This window comes from Manacus vitellinus, unplaced genomic scaffold (genome assembly GCF_001715985.3).
Source record: "Manacus vitellinus isolate BGI_N305 unplaced genomic scaffold, ASM171598v3 scaffold_33_pilon, whole genome shotgun sequence".
NCBI lineage: Eukaryota > Metazoa > Chordata > Aves > Passeriformes > Pipridae > Manacus > Manacus vitellinus.
In genome coordinates, this window is record NW_021940478.1 from 6,647,165 (window position 1) to 6,666,396 (window position 19,232).

The 19,232-nt window shown below is 39.1% G+C and overlaps 1 protein-coding gene across 1 annotated transcript in view; it reads left to right on the forward strand.

The window, feature by feature from the left end:
• The first annotated feature begins 1,740 nt into the window (after positions 1-1,740).
• The window catches only part of GMDS (GDP-mannose 4,6-dehydratase), a 350,100-nt gene continuing 332,608 nt past the window's right edge, over positions 1,741-19,232 (forward strand). Inside the window, exons 1-4 of the mRNA XM_018076849.2 lie at positions 1,741-1,869; positions 2,267-2,311; positions 7,602-7,689; positions 12,313-12,422. Coding sequence (XP_017932338.1) covers positions 1,741-1,869; positions 2,267-2,311; positions 7,602-7,689; positions 12,313-12,422 — 372 coding nt within the window. The remainder of the gene's footprint in view (positions 1,870-2,266; positions 2,312-7,601; positions 7,690-12,312; positions 12,423-19,232) is intronic.

Genomic DNA, 19,232 nt, shown 5'->3' on the forward strand with positions numbered 1-19,232 from the left:
CTGATTACCGTTTGCATTGACAGGCTGCTGTTCTGAAAAGAAAAGGAAGGGAAACATGAAACCTGGGGGCCACGTGTGATATGGTATCTCAGTGCAGGACAGCATGAATCTGCACTGCGTGTGATTACCAGACAGTAAATCAGCTATGCTGTGCTAGAGCCAGAAAGCAGTAGCTTTCACACTTGCTGCCTGTTTCCCACTCATTGTAAAGCCCTGCCCTATCACTTGATAGACCTGGAAAGGAAGCGCAGAGGAAGCAAGTGCCACTGATGGTTCAAAATGTTCCAGGGTGACTGGAAACTTTGAGCAATGGCCTGGGTGAGAAGAACAAGACCTTATTGACAGGGTTCAATCCTAGTCAAGTCTGTTTCCCATCAGCTTCCTAAGTAATCACAGCCTTTCTTTTTTTCATCTCCTTTGCACTCTCTGGTCTGAGTCTCCCACTTTCACCTCCTGCTTTATTTGATTTATTTTTTTTTTTTATTTTAGTGGACTGAGCAACCAAGGAGAACTAGGAAGTTTTCCTCCCTCTACTAAATCCTGGAGGAATTACTAATGAAAAAGATGACAAAATCATTCAAGATAGCTGTCATCCCCTGCTCTGGCCCCATGTTCCTCCACATTTTCCATTGAATATTCTTTGAATTTCTCCTTTCAGTAGGGTCTTGTTCTTATCATTTGATGTACAGAAATACATATGGTTCCAGTGATGCCATGGCAGATGTGGTTTGTCATGTTCCCAGTTAATGGGTGTCATAGACTGATGGCTGTTGTTGTAGGGCTGTAGCCCTGTAAAATTTTGTGCATACACACATGTACATATAGTGGGAGAAGTATGTAAGCTGAGACTTTCTTTCTTGTTTTCAAGCTTTCTAGACTCTGTAAGACTTTACAAATAAAGGAACCAATTTTTTTTTCTAATGCTGAAGTTTTAAACATAGAGCAACATGCCCCTCGTACACTGCACTGTGCCATTTTGCATAGATATACCCAGGGTTTTGCCATCAATGCAGTAAACAGTCTCTACTGGCAGTCCTGCTGCTCTAGGGCCTCATAGTGCTTCTCAAATTTCTTACTTCAGTATCTTTTTCTTCTTAGGCTCTCTGTGAGACAAAAAGGTTCATTTAACTTGAGGTAAAAAAAAAAATTCTCTGAAGAAAACATACTTTTAAAGGACAACCACAGAGATGTGTCTTTGTTTTGCACTTAAATGCTCTGACCATGATCACGACAGAGCAGATGCACATAATAGGGTTTAAGCACATAAGCATATGTGGCATCTCAGTGTTTTTATGGTCTTTTTGTAGCAAGCCATTTGGCTCTGGTGAAATACATTTGTGTATTAAAGGAACAAACAATTCAAAAAGTCAGTGAGAAGATGCAGACTTTGGGCATGAGTACTGTTCACTGAATTGGACAGTGAGAACTCTTTTGGAGGGGTAAACTTTACTGGGTTTGTGATGGAGTGTACACATTTATAAAGATGATATGACTTATTGTATTTGGTAATCCTGGCAATACTCATACCAGAAAAACCATCTTATTGCAGGAAAATGGGCACTAGCATGTGTTTTAAAGTATTGTCTTCTGGGGAGTTTATTAGCTGAAGTTTGACAAGGATGTAAATGAAAAAAAAAAGAAAATTCCTAAAAATAAACAACCCAAATTCTCAACCCTCAATGATACATAAAATGTGAAAATGGCTTGTATTCTGTAGTATAAATATAGGGTGTGCTAGGGATGTTTTTGAAAACTCAGTTGGTCGGGCAAGCAGAGTTACTGCTGCCTTCAGAAGCTGTGTGGAAGGACCGTGTGTGCAAGGGAAATGCCAGCGTGACACAGTGCTACAGAGACATATTGGTTTGCAGAGTATGCCAAGCTTACACTACTTTGGTTTTAAATATTCTTCCTTCCTTATGTCCAAAATAGTTCATATTCAATAAGTCTGGTTAGGATATTTTGGAAAGATGTCCCCAGGCACTTCATAATGGAACTTGGGAAGAAATTCAAGAGACAGGAGTTCTCAACTAGCATTTGTAAGCAAGTTATCTTAAAATATGCTGCTGCTTAATATAAAAGTAACTAAAAAGAGTCTATAGTATTTTTAGATCAGTATATGAATCTAGAGAAATCAAAGTATATGCTTGTTACCCCATCAACTCACAACAAGGTTATTTTCTTCCCTTTTTTGAGATCTTAAGCAGTCCAAATCTCCCAGGCCTGTTCAATGTGTTTCTAACATTTTCCTATGTCTTACTATTCCCAGGATGGATCGTACTTGGCTGAGTTCCTGTTGGAAAAAGGCTACGAGGTGAGTGACTCGGTGACTGGTTGCAGGCTGATGGAATCATTTGGATGCTGCAGCTCCGTCCGGCTTCCTCTGCTTCTGTCCTTCTCTGTGTATGTTTTCCACTCCAGCCCTAGATAACAAATCAAAACTCCAGAGAGGAATGTGCAACATGGCCTGTAATCATGCCAGGTTATTGTACTATTTATCATCTAATGTCCACTAGTGGATTCCCCCTTCTCCTCAGGGTATAGCTGCTTTGCATGTTTCCCGCCAACTCAGATAAGCAGCGACCTGCGTGAGCCAAAACTGTAAGGAATTAGGGAATAATTTATTATGCAATGTACCACATAAAGGAATAAGAATCTCTTGTTTGTTCTCTTTTCCCCCCTCTCTCTTTGCAGTAAAGGCCCTTTTATTTTGGCAGTTATATTTCAGCAATGAAAATCTTGCATTTTGCTTTCCCTGTTTAAAATGCAAAAAAAACCCCCAAACAACAAACCCAAAACAACCTATATTTTGGTAGAGTTGCTTTCTACCTTTTCTCTTAGATTTATTATATTCTTGCTTAGCATATGATTTTTACTTACCTTTTCCTTGAATTAAGGAGTCTGATTCCTTCTTACTGCATACTTTTCCCTGGCAAAATTACATTTCTTGTGACCCAGCAAAGCAATAATCACATTGTTGCCATCTATATGATTTGATGTGTTTGAACTGATGTTGACATAAATGTAAGAATATTTGCCTTCTCAGTCATGCAAGATGCTTCCAAAAGGTGCAATAATGGAAGGAGAGGGGTGATCAATTTCATTTCATTTTTAGTAAAAGCTAATGCTTGTTCTAATATTGAATTTTATTACTTCTGTTGTAATACTGCTTCATAGCTTAGTGAGAAGTCTCTTTTCAGCCAGTCTGTGCTTTCCATGCTTTTGCACCAGGTTAATCTTGCCTTGCTTATTCCATCCTTTCTCCTGCTTTGTTGATTGATTTGCTTATTGATATTGGCTTTTCAGTGTTGTAAATTGATTTTTTCCTTTTTTACTATTTCTTCATTCCATTTGTGGAAGAGACACATCACTGTGGTTGCTTCTGCTCATCATCATGGCTGGGCTTTGCGAACGAAGATTTAGGAAGGCTCTATCCACATTTGTTACCTACACGCTGGTGGCTAATGAGGCCAATACGAGATAGACATATCCAATTACAAAAGGCACAGCAGAAAGACTCCTTAGGTGGTATATTCTGCAGGACATGATTCTTTCTGCGTTGTCTTTTCTCCTCGAGAGTGATCCTGTGTGCTTTCTCAAAGGAAGCAGCAGCGTTATAGATGGTGTGTCTCCAGGCCTCCCGACTGGAGGCCAGAGTAGACCAGTTATGTTGATCAATATGGCCCAGGCTGAGATGTTGTTTCAGGGAGTCCTTGTATCTTTTCTTCGGGGCTCCTCTCATGCAACAGTTCACCATAAAGCAAGATCTTAGGGAGGCAGTGGTCCTTCTTACTTAAGGCGTGCCCTGCCCATCGCAGCTGTGTTCTCAGCAACATGGCCTCGATACTTGTGACAGCTACTTGCTCTAGAACAGATGTATTGGTCACAAAATCTGACCAGTGGATGTTTAGGATTGTACGGAGACAGCGTTGATGGAAGCGTTCTAGGAGACGCAGGTGGTGGCGGTAAATGACCCATGGTTCGAAACCATTTAAGAGAGTAGACAGCACTATGGCTCTGTAAACACTGATCTTTGTACTTTTCTTCAAGTGTTTGTTACACCATACTCTTTTATGGAGTTTTCCAAAAGCACTATATGCCTTTGCTAACCTGTTGTCTATCTCCACGTCAATCTTACCATCCAAGGAGATGAGGCTACCTAGGTAATTAAACTGATGGACTGATTTGAGCTCTGATTGGCCAATAGTGATATGGGGATGATGGAAGACTTCCTGAGGTGCAGGTTGATAGAGAACTTCTGTCTTCTTTAAGCTGACTTCCAGCCCAAAGAGCTCAGCAGCATCTGCAAAGCAGGATGTTAAATGCTGCAGAGCTGCTTCTGTGTGGGCGACAAGGGCAACGTCATCAGCACAGAGCAGCTCCCCGACAAGATGGTTTAAGGTCTTGGTGTGGGCCTTCAGTCACCTTAGGTTGAATAGGCTTCCATCAGTACGGTATCGAATGTAGACACTGTCCTGATCATTCTACCTGAAAGTCAGTGTGGTTTCAGAGCCAACAGAAGCACCACAGACATGGTGTTTGTTCTCAGACAACTGCAAGAGAAGTGTAGGGAACAGAACAAAGGTCTCTGTGTAACCTTTGTTGACCTCACCAAGGCTTTCGATACTGTGAGCAGAAAAGGTCTGTGGCAGATTTTGGAATGTTTAGGTTGTCCCCCCAAGTTCCTCAAAATGATCATCTCACTCCATGAGGATCAGCACCGCCAAGTCAGATATGGCAATGCACTTTCTGAGCCCTTTCTAATAAAGAATGGTGTGAAACAAGGTTGCTTCTGCTCCTTTGAAGGCAAAAGCACATACTCTCTCCTAGTCCACAATGAAGCTGGGAACTGCCAACAGCAAATAAAATGAAATATAACCCTTTCCACAATAGAAAGGTTACTGTATTTGGGTAGAGATTTTTTCTTCTGTTCCTAAACTCTCTGTCACTTTCTTGGAATTCTTTCCTGTGTTCCCAGTTAGACATCTTTTCTTCTGAATAACTGAACACAAGAGCCCACGTGATAACTGATTGCCTCCCTAACCAAGATGCTTCATTTAACTTGTTTTGTTTTGTTTTTTAATTTCAATCTATTTAAAGATCTGGGCCTGTTGGGAAAAATCCACTGATCTTACATTCTTAACCAGATTAACCAGTTTGCACACATTGTGGCTTGTCACAGAGTTTGCATTTCACCTGTCCCATGCAGACAAAGGTACCTTTCATCAGTTTTTTTACAATTACACTGCTGTCATGGATTAAGCATTTGACAGGTTTTCCTGCTCTTGTATGTGCATACCAGAAAAAGGAGTGGGAGAAAAAAAAAAAGAAAAGAAAAAAAAGCAGAGTTCACATGCTTTCTTCTTATTGCTGGATGCAACAGGCTCTCTGGGTTTGTCTGTTTACTGAAACTTTTGAAGTCCTGGGATGATTGCATTTAGCACATCTCATTGGTCAAATGTTGGAATCACAGTCATTCAGCTGACACAAAGCTCTTGCAAGCCCAGTCTTTCATCAAGCTTTGAGCTGGCAAGATTTGACTTACTGATTAATCGTTGACATGACCTTGAATTTTAGCATGATTTCATTCAGAGATAGATAATTGAGTGCTCAAAAAGTCCCTCATCAGAACCTTAAGCCAAAATCTTTAATTTTGCTAGAAAAATCACAGCATCATTTAGGTTGGAAAAGACCTCTGAGATCATCTAGTCCAACTGTTAATGCAACACAGCCAAGTCCATCACCAAACCATGTCCCTAAATGCAAGTTCTACATGTTTATGAAGTACCTCCAGGGTTGGTGACTCACCCGCTTCTCTGGGCAGCCTGTTCCAGTGTTTGGCAACCCTTTGCATGAAGAAATTTTTTCCTAATATTCAGTCTAAACCTCCCCTCTTGTAGAGCACCTCAGTTAGCTTCCTTTAGAATAATTTGTTGCTTTAAAACTGTGAAGTCTGATATTTTACTCAGCAAACTTAGTTCATTTGAGTACTCAAAATATTTCCAGCATCTTTTGTAAAACTGAAGATATTATGGAAGGGTCTTTTTTTTTTTAGATAGTGTTTCTCTGTAAACCTGATGTCCCTATAAATTATCCACACATTCTATAACTAATTATTTTGATATGGCTTTTGACTACATATCTTTGAAAATTTATCTTCATAAATTCATTATTTGATGAAAATTTCTTTTACAGGGCATGTTTCTCAGTGCCTCATTGATCCTCAAAGTGCAAATATTTGAATTGTAGAACATGGTATGTTGTGAGTGTGCTGTGTGACTGGGCACACAGGAGATTTTATGCAAGGAAATTGGCATCATAAATTTGACTTGCAGTTGTAAAGATGACTATTGAGCTGTTTTTAGAGATTTTGACACCAAAATGTCATTCTTAAAGCAGCAAACTGGTCTCAATCTGCAGTTGTGTACACTTTTCTATTCATTTAAATTTTTGACTTATGATTGAATGAAAAACGTTTTCTGTGTCAATAAGCATAGCTTGTGTTATGTGTAAAATGAAAATCCCCAAACCAAACCAAAGCCCTAAACACTGCCTGTTCCTGCTGCTCTGTTCTTGCAGGTACAAGTTAACAGGAAGTGAGAAAGTAAAGCAATGGCCTGACCAAACCAAGTGTAGGATACATCAAAGTGTAAGGGATCACTTTCAGAAATAAAAGGCAGGGAGAGTTGGGACAGTCAGATGCTTAAGCTTGGTTTCACTTGTACAAGTGCAACTTCTGCAGCTGATAACCTAAGCTAATATGAATTTTACCAGCAGGCATCATGATCCTGTCTTACAGGAGAGGAGGAAACAGGGTCAGTGTTCGAATTTCTCTGATGTATTAGACAAAAATGATCTTTTCTTTAGTGTTAGTCAGAACCAGTGGGGCTTTTTTTTCCCACCAACTTATTTATCGTGGCTGCTTAAAGGAAATTCCCAAGCTGGATTTCAGCCTCAGGCTTGTCTGTGTGTCGTGTAACCCACTGGAGAACACTGACTCATGAGGTCCACAAAACAGCACTGACTGTTCTCGCTGTTCTTCCAACACCCCAGGAAGTGAATGACAGCTGATTTCTAAAATATATTTGGGCCTTGCAGCTATTGCTTCTTCTTTCCCCTTGTCTTTTTCTTCCCTTCTCTCTTCTCTGCTCACTCTCTCCTTTCCATAGTCCCATCTCCTTCTGCTGCTTTTTCCATGCCAGTCATCTCTGCCTCCAGAAAGTCTTCACTGCAACCAGGGAGAAATGCTTTTCTTGGCATTCATATATTTCTTCTCCAATGCTGGTAATAACATCAAATATCACACACTAGGAGACGGTGCTCTAGGGCAATTCAATATGTTTTCTGTACTGTGTGATGCTCCAGCTGCTAGTGGTATCAGCAAGGGAGAAGGGGAAAGCACTCGAGTACTCAAGTAAATATGACGGCATCTCCAAGTATGTTATTGTTTGGATAACTGCCCACCTGTAGGAATAGATACAACCTCTGATTACCTGATATAAGGGTTAGGTCTGTGCATATGAATATTTTGAGTGATGGTGATAAACACTTTCCTCTTAATGTTTCCCACTTATCTTTTGCATCTTAACTTGTTCAATCCCCAGGTGCATGGCATCGTTCGTCGGTCTAGTTCTTTTAATACAGGCCGGATTGAACATCTCTATAAGAACCCACAGGCTCACATTGAAGGAAGTAAGACTTTTTTTTTTTATTTAAGGTGGTATATGTTATTTAGTCTGTTCTATCAGCTTGGCGGAGAAAGGTCCCTGGGAGAAGGGAGGGAATCCCATTTTCCTGTGCTTGTGTTAGCTAGCTGCTCTATCTCAGAAAGAAAAGGGACCATTTTTCTCTGAAGATGTGGCATGAAGTATAGATGCTCTTGTGTGTGTGAATTACAAAGAGTGGAAAATATGAGGGGCCCGGGAAAGCACTTTGTTGGGTAGAAATGCTGCCAGAGTTCACACATAGCTGGGCAGTGGCAGTTAAAAAATGGCTGGGCCTGCAAAAAGCTGTGTGAGGTTAAAAACACTGAAATGTTAGAATAGTAAAGTGGGGGGGGGGGGGTTGAGGCACTTATCTTAAGTACTCCAATTCTGTTTCCTCATGAGTTTCTGAGTGTCTGATGGAGGTGAAGGTTTGGAAGCAGCCTGTATGACAGCACGAGTAAGACGTGATAAGTTCTTTCTGATGACAGGAAGAATGAATCTTTGGACCTTTATGAATTTCTACACGCAAGGAAGTGATTACTTGCTTTCCCTGAAGGAAAGGCATTGCTCTTGGAAATTTGCTGAAAATTTACTGTATTCTCTATTACCACTGATAATTTGGGAAGTTGAAATTATTACCTTTAATGTACACATTGTAAAAATTGTTTGAGTATTTTACCTTAAAGAAGGTTAAGTGGTCACTTAATGAGAAGCAACTCAAATGTTGGATGGGTCCAGTTCAGCAGAAGGACTGAGCACTTTAACAAGCATGTAGTTCTCTATGCTATGTGTATTTTGTAGAGTTGTTGTGCTGGTTTAAAGGTAAACCAGCAGGGGAAATGAACTCAACTCAGAGGAGAGATTATAAGTCAGAATAACAATTTAATAAAATAATACAATAAATACAATTATACAGACAAACAGTTGATTTTAACCCACAAAACCCAAATGTATAACCCAGCACCCTGGGGCATGAACAGAGTGCTGTTCATTGGGCCCCCTGAGTCCAAAGTAAAAGGAGAGGGAAGAAACCTGTTGGTGAGAGTGCTGTTGCAGTCTGGTCAAGAGTGGTGATTGCACCCCGGTCGAGAGTGGTGGTTGCAGTCTGGTTGAGAGTGGTAGTCTGCAGTCTTCCTCTGGATCCCACGAGTGGTTGAAAAAGTCCCAAGACTCCAGTTCAGGCAGGAATGCCCAGTACCTCCCTCAGTGTGGGGAGTTCCACAATGGATGTGAGGACAGGGAGACACCCTCCTATCTCCCAGGCCTCTTAACACCCCGTTTATAGCCTAAGGAGTCAGGCCTGCTCTGGGCAGATGGTATAAATGGTCTATTGATAACAGTTTCTGGGAAATGGCATGGAAGACTATAGAATACACAGTTTTGGGTTACACCCATACAGTGATGAACTGGTCCCAGCTGTTCTAACTAGGACAGTTGTGTTCTAACTAGGACAGCTGTTCTAACTAGGACAGGAGCTGTCCTAAATAATCCAATTTAAGGTATTGTTAACACTAAATATCTCCATGGTGTAAATAAATCATGTCTTTAAAGTCTGCTTCACACCATAGTTGAACAGAGCTTATTTTTATCAAGTTGTAATACATAATGCAACTTATAGATTTCACTTGATCTTTACTTGTGATTTTTTTAAAAAAAATACTTAATTTCTTACATGACTCTGACATGGTATTTGCTGTGAATAGTTGCTACTTACTGTACGTTGCTCCTTAAAATATCTGATTAAGAGAGGGGTAAAATTGAATAAAATATCTTCATGAAAAATGCTGAAACCTGTTTTTCTGTCAAGAACAATGTAAGAACTGTTTCCCATGACTTGTATTCTTGGCTCATGAGGTAAAATGAAGCAAATGAAATGAAACAGGAACCTGTGCATTGTGAGGACCATCTTGTGAATATGAAAAGTGATTTGAGAAGACAATGTAGACTGTGATAAATGCATACACAAACATTTAAGGAAAGGGATGGAAGAAAGAAAAGGAAAGCAGACGCTGAAGTTTTTTCCCCATTTCTTATCTTATTTTCCTTTAACTGAAGAATGCAGCTATATGAATGGGAGGAGGAGAAGGAATTGGACTTGGAATCTCAGGAAAGGCTGCTCCATGGAAACTCTTTGGAAACAATGGGTTTCCAGGCACTACTAGAGAAAGCAAAGAGGCAATAGTCATTATGTGAGCAAACCTGAATTTTATCTTTGCCACATGTGTTCTTCCCTTGAAGAATTGATCGCATGTTGCAAGATGGTACTCTTCGTAGACAGTGAACTTCTATATGAAAAAAAGGTAGGAAGCACAAGAAGGAAAAAGAAAAGTGCTTCCTGAAGCAGGTCCTCCAGCTGTTGCTTGCTAGGGAGGTTCTCAGATAGGTTAATAGTACTAAAGCCCAGAGGTTTTGACATTTGATCTGTGTTTAAAAATCTGTGCACCAAACAAGCCCCAATTCTAGTAAGTCTTTCCACTTAGCCTATTACTCTTGAAAGACCTCTTTTTCTTGGATCAGAAAATGGACATAGCTTTATGCCCTGTTCCTCCTCAAAAAAGCCATGTGGACAAGAAGCTTTGAAGATTTGATGGTAGACCAAAATGGGCACTCCCCCTGAGAGCATTAAATTTAAGGTAATAGTGGGAGGGTATCTCTGTTGCTTGGCTCAGCCCAGCTAGCAGCCCACCTTCCCCTGAGAAGCTTTGAAACTGCACTCTGCCTTGGGGATGATTGCAGAACTGCATGTGTAGGAAGAGGAAAACAGGCTGTGGCACCTCTTTGCTGCCTAGCAGCTGCCTATGCTGGAGGGGAACTAGTTGCTCTTGCAGACCTCAAGGCTCTTAGAGAGCTGCTGCTGCTCCCTGAGCCTCCCCTTGTAACAGCCTCCTCTCCCCACAGATGGAACTACTTTCATGTACTGAATTTAATTTAGGAAACAGAACAGCTGTATTCCATACCAGTGGAAATGTGTGTTCTAGCACAGCCTCTATAGAACTGGTCTCAGGAATGAAGGTAGCCCACAGAACGGATAATTGAGGTGTATGCACAAGAATGGTCACAAGCTGCTTACCAGCCTTCATATTTAATCACAGTTATCACTTTAAAAAAAAAAAAAAAGTTTTGTTACCATTCCATTACCTGTTAGTCACAGCTTCAACTGGGTCTGAAGTGTTGTCAGAATGTCTTTTTCAAGCAATGTGAGATGTAAAAGCAAATTTCAAGAATATACCATGGCTGTATTACTTCATCGACCTGAAGAGCCTCAACAACCTGTTATATAGGAATGTACAAGGCTGAACATCTGAGAAATGCGTTATCTGTAACTTCTTTGCTGCCTTATCCTGTTTAAAAAAAAAATTAAAGATAAACCTAAACCAGCATAAATAATAACAAGTTTACATATCACTGCAACAATTAAAAATGTACTGTGGATTCTTGTGATAGTCTCTTGTAATAAACCTGGTATTTCAGGGCTAAAAAAAAGGAAGAAAATAAGTAATCAAGTTGATTAAGTCTGTAGATGATACAGTCCCAGAAAAGTGGGGACCATCATCAAATGGAAAAACTGCTGAACTATACTGAAATAGGAATTTCTTCATTTTCCTGGAGATAGGGCAGTGCAAACATAAATTTATTAAGGTCATAAACATGAAATGAAAACCTATATGCATATGGCAAATAAATATAAACAGCTAATTCATCAATAGGTATAAGTTTTTATTGGAAAGGCATGTCAATAGCAGTGTGAGGTGATTTTTTTTTTCTTTTCTAATAAGAGCAAAAAGAGATCTGTTTCTGTGAATTTCACTTTTGCAATATCTTCTTGACAGGTCAGGGTCTGAAATCAAGCACAATTTGATAAACCAATGCCACTTACTCTCTTAATTTTGATGGGAGCTCTTACCCACCTTCTTATGCACAAATCAAAAAGAAACTTAAGTTAGGACAGGGAAAATAACAGCTGCATCTAGCTGCATTCAAAATTTTGGTATGTAGTATCATGAAGCATGTTTCATTGACAATTGAATTGTCTTCTGAAATTGCTTTCCAGTGTGTATCTGTATTTTTTGAATGCAAAACAATAGTAACAAATGCAGCAGGTTGTACTGTAATGTTATCTAAATGTTCATCTTGTAGATACCTTAGGCACTCGTGGTGTGAAATGACTCGCAGTGAGAAATTTAACATGTGCAACATTTGGGGAAGAAGAAGAAAGCTATTCACGTATGCTTAAGAAGGTGTTAAAACCTTTGTGACTGACAGATTGGAAGCCCAAACTAAAAATACCCTTTTTTTGTGGAATTCTATATATGATATTGAACTAATTTATACAACCTGAGTAAATTAAGTGTAAACTAGTTATTAATTTTAAACAAGTGATATAAATGTTGCTAGATAAATCAGACTAATGAAAAGAGAATCTAAAATGGAGAAATGTACTTTGTGCTTAAAGCAGGAAAAACCACCAAGCAAAACCATGTTTAGCTGATGATCTCTTAACTTTTTCCAATAGATATTTACCTAGATTTTATTGTAAAATAGGATTTGGACCAAGAATGTAGTGTTGTTCTGAGATTAAGCGTATTAACTCTGTTCTTAAACTCCGAAGACATGAAGCTGCACTACGGGGATCTCACTGACAGCACCTGCCTGGTGAAGATCATTAATGAAGTCAAACCCTCTGAAATATACAACCTGGGAGCTCAGAGCCATGTCAAGGTGAGTAGCCTCTAGCAGCAAGAATTGTGAATGTGTGGTGGCGGTGATGGTATATTGCCTTGATTATTTTAGACTGCAGCATTTATAGCCATTTTAACAACTGCTAACTTCAGCAGGTAAACACTGCTTTAAATCAAGATAGTTGTGCTTGCTGCAGTGCTAAGTTAGTGCGTGAGTTTGCTACTGAATATATATTATGATGTCAATAGTAGAGGTTGAATTGTCACTGTCAACAAAATCAACTGGTTTAAAAATCTGATTTTTCTGCCATATGAAACAACTTTTGCTGTGGAGTTTGCTGCTCATCAGACCTAGTGGAGAAGTTATGTAGTGTTCTTACGCCAAACAGTGCTTAAAATAACATGATTTGGTTTATTTAAAATCAATACATATATCAGAGTGTGTCACTTTTAGAAAGGCTTTACCTATACCAGTTTTCATGCGGGTGGTATTCTTTGAAAGATTGATCTACAAATAGAGAAACAGCTCTGCTGCTACTTGCAATATTATGAAACTGTTGGGGTTTTGGTTGCAAAAATCAAGTCAGAGAAACTAGAACAAGAAGGGCTTGTTAAAGATTAGTCACTTGACCTTGGCAAGTACTGCTGCATCAAAAGGAAAGGAAATGAATAGTAGAGATGATAACTTTAATTTGGTTTTTATGTTTGTTAAGCTACTTTGCTGTATTATGGAAAATCTCAGTTTACTAACAGGTGACCTTTATTTACTTGCAAAATACTTATTCATTCTTCATTATTACAGACTGAAGCTGATGGCCAGGTACCAAATTGTCATTAAAATAAATTGTGTGTTAGTCATATGTTCTGTTGTTACTGTGTGAGATGTGAAAGTATTCTAAAGTGTTAATATTCCCTGGCTTCTCTTGAGCTGAGAAGTGAAGGAGCATTTAAACTTCATGAAAATCAGTTTGCCTTTAGTTTTGTAAGTCAGCCTTCCTACAAAAAGCAACTTGTTGTTCCTATCATTCTGTAAGCCTTGAAACCCAGCAAGAGGAAATCATGTTGAAAGAATACAGTTGTGGACAACACAAACAGCAGAATATAAAGACAAAATGAGAATAATTTTGCTTATAATTTGCTTGCATGATTGAATTATCCACCTTGCTCTGTGGTAAACATGGGTCTGGTTGGATTTATTAGCTCAGGTAGAGCAGTATAATGACAAGGCTGTATGAATCCAAGGGCAGCCTTGGTCCAGAAGGCGATTGAACTGCTGTTTTGCAGAGTGAAACCTGAGCCAGCAAACTATGCTGGAGTATTTGCAGTTCACAGCTAGGCATCCCAGCATTCCTTTTCTTGAACTGGTTAGCTGTATAGCAATCTCCATGGAAATTACCTGTCCTCCTTAGATGATAGCGTGGTACTAATATTCTAGTACCAAGCTATCTCCATGTGGCTGCTGCAGCTCAGTCACAGCACTGAGGTGGCATGAAGGGGGAGCTGGTGGTGGTGGTGGTGATGCTATAGATATTTCCATGAGTGTCATGGGATACAGGAAACATCATTCCTGAAATATCTCACTGCATGAGCATTTTGAACCCATGAAGATCTGACCCAGTCTTAGCTTTTGGAAATCTAATGTATCTTGAAGGACAATGAAAATGGCTCTCTTGGAAGCTACCCTGAATGCAACAAGCCTATACTTAGGCAAAGTTAGCAGTCCTATATGAAGTCTAGATGGACTTCTTTGAAGTGTGCTTGCTTCCTAGCATCTCCAGTAGTACTTCTGTTATTGCAGTTGAGGAGAGAAGGTAGGCACCCCAAATCTGTTGACTCAGGTGATTGGGGGACTTGACTATGGTATTGGTAGGACTTAAAAATGGTCCAACAGTGTTTACCATTTTAAAATAATTGCCAGTGCTGAAAGAGGGAGTGGAACCTGGCCATCTGTTCAGGTGAATGTCTTCACCAGAGACCTGAACAGCTCTTACTATTAAACTTTGGTTATATAAACTTACTGGATTTGCCTGTGTGCATCATGTTTGGGGAAGGAGGGAAAGGAACTTCTAATCTTAGCTTGCTTCATGTTCTGGTGGCTTTGAGTCAGTGACATCTTCAGTATTTTTTTGGTGGTGTTTATGTTGGCTTGTGTTTATGCAGAATAAAGTTTTCTATCACTCTCACTTCCAGTTAGTTTATGTGAGCCATGCTGAAATGAAGGAAAATAAAATCATAGGAAGTTGGTCTGGTTTCCTGTAGGAAACCAATGAAGATGAAATTGGTTCTTGGAATGAACCCACAGTAGTCTGGGAAATACTGTCAGAGAAGACGTTTTTCTGAATCATAAATAGTGAGGGCTGTGACTCATAAAGTAGGTCACTGGGAGGCTGATCTGATCTTGTACATGGGAGAAAGTGAGAGAAGACTGAAACTTGTTTCTTATTAAAAACAGTAAACTTAACAGAATGATATCATCAGTAGGAACAAATTATCCAGGGTACATTCCTGTCTGTTTTGGTGAGAAACAGGGATTAGCTCTCTGCACTGTGTCTTTGCCATCGGATGTTCAGAAAACAGTGGCACATTCACTTCATAGTTACTAAATAAACATTTCAGCCTCATTTTCTCTATCCAGTCTTTATATGTCCTCCTCCTTTGCATTTTAGTTCATTGGGAATCTGATGTGCTGACTGTGATTTGCTTTCATTTAATTTAGTTTCATGGTAGTGATTGTTTACAGTATATTAACTCTAAACAATAATCTATTATTGTATATAGTAGCATTCAGATGGCTTAATTCAAATTCTGTTATCCAGAACTCTGTACTCATATCCCTCTGTCTGTTGAATGTCTTGAAAATAAATTATCCAAATGATAGGTTGGCTAAAATGATGTAAATGTCTCTTCTTGCACAGGTTTCAGAGGAGGCACACACATAGATATAAGGTTGTAACTGTTTTTTCCTGAAGGACAGATGGTCTCATCAGTAATTGACTGTGCTCTAAGATTTTCTTTTTGAGTTGTATTGAACTAGTGAAGCTGGCAAATATTTTTTGACAAATTTCTGAATCCAAAAGGCAGTGTAACCTTAGTAAAAGATACCTTGCTTTCAGCACTTGAAACTTTTTTAATGTATCTGAGCAGTTAAATGTAGGACTGAAGAAACGGCTCTGATTTTATGGCTCTTGCTTTCCTAGTAGTCAAGTATTAAATAGTCTAGTAATGCATAGGTCTTCAGAGCTCAGGGAGGAAAATTCTAACTTATGCAAAAACCTGTGCTCACCCATGTCTCTTATTGCATCCTGAAGTTATAGCTTGCATGCTGCTTGGTGGGAAAGTGGGATGTCTACAGGGAGAGGAAACTCGAAGTACACAAGAAAAAGTTTACATCATATAATTTAACAGGATCACAGAATGGTTAAAAGTTGGAAGGGACTTCTGGAGACTGTCTAGTCCAACCCCATTACTCAAAGTGGAGTCAGCTAGAGCAGGCTGCAAAGGACCTTGTCCAGTCAAGTTTTAAGTAGGATGGAGACCCCCAGAGCAACTGTTTCCTCACCCGTGCAGTTCCATTACCCTTACAGTAAAAAAACAACACATACCACCAGAAATGTTTTCATATTTTTAGATGGCATTCGCTGTATTTCAGTTTGTGACCTCACCTTCTGTCGCTGTATACCACTGAGAAGAGTCTGCTGAGGGTAATGGTGCTGTGCAACTCTGTAGTGAAGAAGACAGTGGTTAGGACATGGTATGGAAGCTGGAATCCTTCTGTTTAGGACACAAGCAAATAAAAAAATTAAAATTATCTGTTGCTGACTTTCCCCTGCAGGTTTTATCAGTGATGTTGTAGGGGCAGTCCTCTTTTCTGATTCCTTCTTTATCCATGCAGTTAGCATAGTTGAAAATTATTTATGAGAAAGTCTGTGTAGGAGAGGATGGTGTCACTCTGAGGCAGTTTCATGTGAAGAACGTACTTCCACTGCACATATACAGTGAGTACTTAGCTATGAGGATAGTCAAGGCACTAAATAACTTAGCACAGAACTAAGTCAGAATTGAGTATTGAAGTCTCCTAAATGCTGAATTGTGGGATCCTTTCAAGGTCTGTCCTAATGCTGTTCAATAGCCAGGTTGGGAAACGTGCCCTCCTTAGAGAGCGGCTCTCTATTAAGCTCCTTATGTTGAAAACCCTTCAATTTGATTTTGCTTAGCTTTAGGTATCTCAGTAACACTGAAGCAAAATAGCTTCTGGTGATTGCTGTCATTGTCTATTTGATGAATTAATTCTGAAAGTAATTCTTTTGCACTGGAGATGTGTTTTGGTATGGTGGTCCATGTGTTAAACAGGAATGCTCCCCTCTAATTTGTAGGGTGGATTATTTTTTCTTGTCACATGTAAATGCCAATCAGTAGTCTTAATTATGTTACTTTTGTACATACCCAGTTTGGTTCTGATCCTGCAGTGCTTTCTCATGGCAAAAGATTGGGTTTGTTGTTTTTGTGCGTTTGAGTTTTCTTAACTTTTCTCATTATTTAATACAATATTACTTACATGAAACTGTAGGCTAAATAATTCAAGGAATTAACTGTAAAGCTTTGCCAGTATTTGCACTAGTAAGAAGGCTTAGAATTAGTCATTACAGCTTGCATAATAAATGTTTTATGTACTGTACCTCATGGTTCTTATCATTCAGTATGCTGTTGTATTATTGCATAGGTTTTAAGCTTCTTATGAATGTCACAGAAGCTCATGGCTTCTGAGAAAATTAATGGGGGTTTTTTGTGTGTTTTATAGAACGAGCATTTTGGCCTCTCAGTGCACCAAGTTTTAGTCTAGTTAATTTTAAAGGACATTAGTAATACTCTGTAGAGTTGTAGTAAGACTTATTCATAGGGAAAAATAAGTGTAACAGACCTTAGTTTTATGTAATTAGAGAATTTTATAGCTACGCTTTATAGAATATTTCTTGTCTGAATATGATATCAAATTACTTCTAATTTAGCATGTATGGCTGTTCAATTTATTAGCCAAAACCTGAGTTTCCAAACCTGATTTATAGTACAAGACTGTAAATATAGAACCTACTGCCCTAAGGTACCACTGATTATCACTGGACCCTAGCGTGGGCCTGTGGTACCATATTCTGTGGCCTGCTTGGTAACTGTCAGTCTCCTGTCATCTGTTTACTGGTGGTGCCAGCTCATGACACTAGCCTTGTGAACACAACCTCACTCTAAAATTTGTTATGCTAACCAGCAAATTCTGTATTTGCACAGGGCTTTAGATGATGGGGTCTTGTTCCTTAGCCAGGGCATTTAGACCCTCTGCTGTAAATACAAAGGAATAAACATTAGCTGGGTTACCTTCTGTCCTGCAGAATGTTTTACTCCTTTTGCTCATGCTGATATTACACAGGGTATGATTTTGTAAGGTGCTGAACTGTCTTAATTTAGTTCAGCACGCTCTTTAATTGCTTCAACTTCAGATTGTTGAAGTCGTTTGGATGCTTTCCTGGATTTTGTGCAGGATGCTGTGTCCTTGTGGGATAGAGTGCACCAGAGGGCAGAATAAGCCTCTCAAGTGATTTTTTTTTCAAATGCTTATATGTGATGTTATGCTGTGTGTAGTTTAAACTCTTTAAGTAATCTAATTCCTTTTAAGCAATCAGGTTTTAGGTAGTTTTACACTTGAATTATTCTGGGCAGTACCTGGGCAGTACCTGTTCAAACAGATTCTGTGTGGCCTTGAAGGAAAGGTAATTCCAGTAATAGCTAGCAATTGGAATTATATATGTCTCTTCACTTACTCTACTAAATATTTATGGCAATTTTATACAATCTTTATAATTGCAGCTTGTATTGTCAGACTAAATAGATTTAAAACCAAGTGTTAGTAAGGAACTTAGTGCAACTAATAACTTTATTAAACAGATTAACTTTATTAGTTAACTACATGTATTATGGCTGAAAATGTTATGAATGCATAAAAAGAACAATGGAATAATGCACTCAGTGGTACTGGTATTTATTAATAAATACAGGCATTAACAAATTGCTTCCCAAACCAAGTACTATTTATGTCAATACCAGTGAGAAGATGAAGACATTATGTTTATGGGTATATTTTAATACTATGGAAGAACTTTCATAACCTGCTGCAGGCTGGTATTGCCTCCATGCCCTCCTGTTCCTCATCTCTCATTTTCTCCTTACCTTCCTCCTTCCTCCCTCAACAAAGACCCTCCTTTTCTCCCTGCTCTTGCTCTGAGCTGGGGTATTCTTTCCCCCTCTATAGAAAAATACGCAAGAGTTCATATGCTTTTTGGATCACAGTGACCTTATTTATAGTTTGTGTGCTACATTTTTGCTTTTATGTAGTCTTTCATTTTGCTGTTTTTTCTTATGGATCATTTCCAGGGTAAATGTTGAAGCACATTTCTATAAATATGTTGTTTAAGTGTATCAGGAAAGCAACCGTGTAAAAAAAAAATTTTTTTAAAAAATGGAGTACTTAATCAGGGACGTGAAAAGGACCAGACTGAGCCCTGAAACAGGACTTTTCCACATGGCTTAGTCTTTAAAGAACAGAATGTACGCTGTCATGAATCTGTAACTGAAGATTATAGATTCCTTTAGAGTTTTTTGCAACTTTAACAAGTGTCTCTTGCATGATGTTTTACAAACGCAAGCTAGGGACTTTTTTCAGCTGCTGTTCCTGTGTTGTGCAGTCACATACAGAGCAGGCTGAATGCTGTGATGAATGAAGTGGTGTTTATCTTTGTGACCCTGATGACGGATAAAGTACCACCTCCTTCATCTCGTGCTTTGTGTGTGGTTTCTGCTTTAA